The sequence below is a fragment of the Cupressus sempervirens genome, chromosome 3 (genome assembly GCF_028749045.1).
Source record: "Cupressus sempervirens isolate cs-2001-9-10 chromosome 3, ASM2874904v1, whole genome shotgun sequence".
NCBI lineage: Eukaryota > Viridiplantae > Streptophyta > Pinopsida > Cupressales > Cupressaceae > Cupressus > Cupressus sempervirens.
Genome location: NC_143120.1, coordinates 460,588,593 through 460,593,912, shown reverse-complemented (window position 1 = coordinate 460,593,912; position 5,320 = coordinate 460,588,593). Strand labels below are relative to the sequence as shown.

The window sequence follows — 5,320 nt, the reverse complement described above, 5'->3', positions numbered from 1 at the left end:
TTCACGACTAAGTGCAGGTCTATAAAAAGTGGCGGGATAATCACACTTTTGTAATGCATAAGGATAACCCATGTTGTGTTGATGATAAAGAAAAGATGGTTGATATACAGACATGGAAAGGCGTTTGGGTATATACTGAAGGCTTTTGTAGAATGATGTTAAAGAAAGTTTTTTATGCTTCTCATAAGTGATTTCATGACAGTAGAATGTTGGCCGACATCTAGTTTGGAAAAAGTTTAAGATGCTCTCCATCATCCAGTTTGTATTTTCTTTATGGGGTTCTTACAATAACAATAACATTTTTCTCTCAATTTCCAAAGGATGCACGGAATATCAACAAAACGACATGTTCGAACATCACAGTCTCTCATGGAAGATTAAAAAATAAAAAATCATAGATTCGATTCTTCTGCGGCCAGTACGGGAAAGAAGGCAAAAAGAAATTGCTGATGTGACTGGCGACTAGTGACAGGAGGATGCTATGGAGGGCATGGAATAAAAAGTTGAGAATGAATCATGGAAAGGTCTTAATTAGATATAGAATAGAATCAATTATATTACATCTAGCTTTAGTAGACATACATATATGTGAATATAAAAAGTCACCGAGCACTAACCAGTGAATATACTAAATACATAATTCACCACTAATGATAGTCAAAGAGATACAAAAGAGCTAAAGAGTAATGTAATAAATATAGAGATGGAAAAGCAATAGATTTCAGTGACATCAGATCAGAGATTATGGGATACACATTCCAAATAGATGAATCATCAAAGATGAGACTTAATAAGATATTTAAGGTTGAAGCAACATACGAATACATCAGACTTGTAAAGAGAATGTTATATTCTTCAGAGCATTATAGCAATCGTGTAATTTCTTAGTCAATACTCAATCACTACAACATCTACAATGGTTTTAACGAGAATAGATATATTCCAGTTTCTTTATACACCTTGTTATTATATGCCTACACGACTACTGGACTACATATGCCACTTGAAAAATTGACCATTGAAAACGATTTTTCAACACTATCCAGTCATGGCCAAACTCCAACCATTTCATTTCCATTTTCTATCACCTGTTAATTGCCCTCCAATCGTATTAACCTTTAGTTGGATAGGAGTGTTCATAAATTCAAGCTTTTGAAAATAAACATTGTAATAATGACTGATGTTTGTTTTACAAGGAAAGATTATAAATTCAAATTTTATAAGAAGGTACAGCAAATATGTTTCTTTTGTTACTTTTTTAATGAATTATAGAATACACATTATAATAATGACTGATGGCTGTTTGGTGGACTATAATAATGCTTGATGACTACTTTAATCAACTATTAAACTTTAATTTTTAAATTCTTTTAGTCCACAAATCTTCAGTTACATTGTAATTTTTTATATAAATTTATAACAATAGTTGATCATTTTAATACTTTGTATTTTAAAAAAATTTAGTTTCTATTATATTATATATATTTTAAGATATCTCATAATCAAATTTTATTAATAAAACTTATACCTTCATTATAAGATTCTAAATTAATATAAATATGCATTCAACAAAATAGAAACATAACTAAAAGCAAAATAGAAACATAACTTAAGAAAAAAAGAAAATACAAACATGTATAATATAAAATGATATATATTCATTATACAGCCTACAAACTAGGGGCTGTCTATGCAGCATACGATTTTTATGCCAGGACATATGTCAGTGCTGCATATGTCTGCCTGTACGATCACAATCATATGACTACGATCACAATCATATGACCGTACATATTTCTTCCCCTCGCTCTGGTCCTGCAAATTTTACAGTCAAATAAGTCAACTGGCTTGCAGCCACTAAAATTTTATGCGAGAAAATGGGAACTACTGAACGAGGGAGCTGGTACCTTGCTCTTTTATTTTTGAACCACGTTTTAACTTGTTCAATTGTCAAATCTAGTTCCAAAGCCAGCGCTTCTTTTTCCTCCTGCATACCAAAAACAACAATTCACACATTACTAATCCATATCTATGGCAACTGAAAGAATTATGGAAAATATAACTAATAGGGAAATGATCTGGCACATACCCGAGACAGATAGGGAAATGATCTGGCACATACCCGAGACAGATACCATTTCCGTTCGAAAACTGCTTCCAAACGAGCTGCTTGTTCATCTGAGAATCTCACCGAAGGCCTTCTGTTAAGGTCGAACCTCCGAGGCATTTCCATAGTTTTATCTGCACAGGGAAAATTCGAATACTTAAGCTGGCTACTGATGAATAACATATAAACACATGAAATTGCTTGCCCGTATTTATAGGGGCTATGTCTATCTGATTAATCTTTCAACAGGGGACTGTCACATCCGGGAAAGCTTTCACCAAAGTGTTCAACGACTCTACATCCCGTAAAGCTTTCACCGAAGACTGTGGCATCCGGGAAAGGATGTGGCACTGGCTAAACAGCCGAAAATTTGCACCGCCTGGAATGCCGTGCGCGATGCCTCATGTCCCTCCTTGCATAGAATGGGATGGAGACATTAACATCATACGATCCAGACTTCCCAAGTTCCATCACTGACGTACTGTCTGTCTCCCAGCATTTGAAGTCATATCACATTGCGCGATGCCTCATGTCCCTCCTTGCATGGAATGGGATGGAGACATTAACATCATACGATCCACACTTCCTAAGTTCCATCACTGACGTACTGGCTGTCTCCCAGCATTTGAAGTCATATCACATTGTCCAAATGGTGGGCCACATTCAATGAACATTATTTTTAACTGCTGAAATTTTATTTGTTAAACTATTACCATTAGCTGCTGTGTGTTACCCAAACATTTTACAGAGGGTTTAATTATGTTAATTAATTAGAAAGAGAGAGATTAATCCTCAACAAAAATCAATTTTTGTCTCTCCCCGTACTCTAACTTTTTAATCTAATTTTAACCCAAACTTAAATCCCAACTTCCAATTAACTGCCAGCTGGAAAATCCCAACTTCCAATTAACTGCCAACTGGAAGTAAAGTTGAAAGATGCAATCTAAAACTGGTTCTTGACAGAGGTTTTGGAAATCATTACACTGGAAGAATGTGCAGTGAAAATGTCTATGGATAGCTACCAAAGCAAAATAGAAACATAACTTTCAATCTCAGGCATAAATCAAGAGGCACATTTGGCAAAAGCTTCACAAAAACTCACAGGAGCCATTATATCAACAATACTCTTTGCAGGGGTTCATCAACTATTGCGGCTACATCAAAAGTCAACTTGCTATCAAAGGATTCAATGCAGCTGGATGAATAAGGATTGCTCATGTTAAAAAGGAATTTGAATGAATGTACGTTGATCACCAATCTAAAAGGTGCCAAACTATTTAACAGAATACCTCATAAATGCATGTTGCTCATCCATCACGAGCCAGACATGTGAACTGTTTCAGTAAACATTTTCAATCTTGCAGACTGTGGCATCTAGAATTGTGAAAGTTATTGGGTAATGTGTGGCTTCATACTCCCAAATTATGCTCCTAGTCACCATTCCTAATTTAAGTGCACATGGAAAATCTGGGAATGTGGAATCATAGGTAGGGTACCCATGATATGTTTGACCAAATTCTCTCACTGTGAGAACTACTGTAGATAGGCTTTATTCAATATCCATTGGAGGTGCTGCCCCAATGCTAGTTAGTGCCATTGTCTTTCCTAGCTGGGCAGGTGAACAACTCCATCAACAGATTGTGAAGAATTTTGAGTATGTTGTTGATTCACTAGAAGAATGTGTGAAGCTATACTTGGAGGAATCTGCTTTGGCTCACGCAAGATCTACAAATATCATAGATGACATGGAGTACTGTGAGCCATCTTTTCAAAGATACACAACAGCATCGAATTCTTCTGCAAAAGAAGAAACTCTGGCCAAATCTGCAAAATGGGAACCTCCACATGGGACGTTCAAGGTTTTCTTCTATCCATGGGCTCAGGATGTAAAATTTTGGGGGGGGGGCGCGGCGGCAGTACTCCGTCACTGTGCATATGAAGTTAGAACCCTCCATCGGTGCTTGCACTCTAAACTACAGGCCTCTCAAAAGTTGAGGAACGAGTTTGCAAAAGAGTTAAGAGATGCAAGCACACAAGCTGCAAAACTGATCAAAGAGCTGGGAAGAAATATCGACAAAATGCAAAGCTCCTCGTTTGTAATGATGTTGAAGAAAGTGCACACTTTTGCAGAGTGCCTTCAGTATAAAATTGGCACCCATTCTCATTTTGTTCTCCCCAACAACTCTAAAGAATTGGAGACAAAGCCCGCATTAAAGCACTATGACTGCATGGTTGATTTCCTTCAACGTGTTGGGCAATTGAATGAGGCTCGAGATTTGATCAATAAAATACCAATGAAACCTGACGTTGCTATTTCAAGATCTTTGTTTGGTGACAATGCATAATTATATTAGAGATTGTAAAAGGTTACCCAAGTTGACCAAAGGATCCTCATGAAAGGGTTATGCAATCTACTATTAAAATGGATAATGGTAATGATACCATTAAAGAGTACATTTCTAAAGGGGTTGATTATTGGAGGATCTACAATCTTTGTATTGAGAAATGTAGCCATAGACAAAGCACAGAGACCATTCAATGGAGTTCTCCTCATTCTAACTCATAGCTTTGAAAATTGATTGAACATTTAAAAAGATTTCAAGACAAAGCGCGTGAACTATTTGACAGAATTTCTTCAAAACACACGAGAATTGTATGAAGAAATGAGCCACCTCAAGCATTAGGTAGTCAATACATATAACCCAAGTGTGGATTACACACGAACTCCAAATCCTTGAGAAGATGAGAGCTATCTCACACTCTTAGCCGCGACACCATGAGAAAGGAGGATGAGCCTTTGTTTGTAGCCGATTATCTAACGTCTCTTTGTATTGACCGCACATAAACTATTTGTCAAACATCTCAATGAGAAGTGACTCTAAGATTGATACAATGATATGACATGAAAGATGACGGAATAAACCTGGTCAACATGTGGCTTTCAAAGGCCACACCATTTTGCACCAGTATGCTGGAAAAGGAAACTCATGACACAACTCTAATAGAGCTTTCAAATCCTCAAGTAGTGAAATGATAAGCAGATGAATATAGATGGAGCTGAATAGTATTGATAAAGTTTTAAGAACCTCTTCTGGATGCAATAGGTAGGTGTCAAGTTTTATCTAATATGCACAATTTGATGGTTCACAACATGGAAGATAATTTGGCTATCAAGGTTATTCATGAATAGAGGAAAGAAGCCACACCCACTTT

At 36.4% G+C, this 5,320-nt stretch overlaps 1 protein-coding gene across 1 annotated transcript; it reads left to right on the top strand.

The window, feature by feature from the left end:
• The first annotated feature begins 3,687 nt into the window (after nucleotides 1–3,687).
• LOC149567093 (putative aluminum-activated malate transporter 3) lies at nucleotides 3,688–4,452 on the top strand. Its single transcript, XM_089816603.1, has one exon. It carries the CDS (start codon nucleotides 3,688–3,690, stop codon nucleotides 4,450–4,452), a length of 765 nt encoding a protein of 254 aa, XP_089672729.1.
• The last annotated feature ends 868 nt before the right edge of the window (nucleotides 4,453–5,320 follow it).

Coding starts and splice junctions, on each gene's coding strand:
- LOC149567093 (XM_089816603.1), top strand. CDS start 3,688: ATGCTAGTTAGTGCCATTGTCTTTCCTAGCTGGGCAGGTGAACAACTC.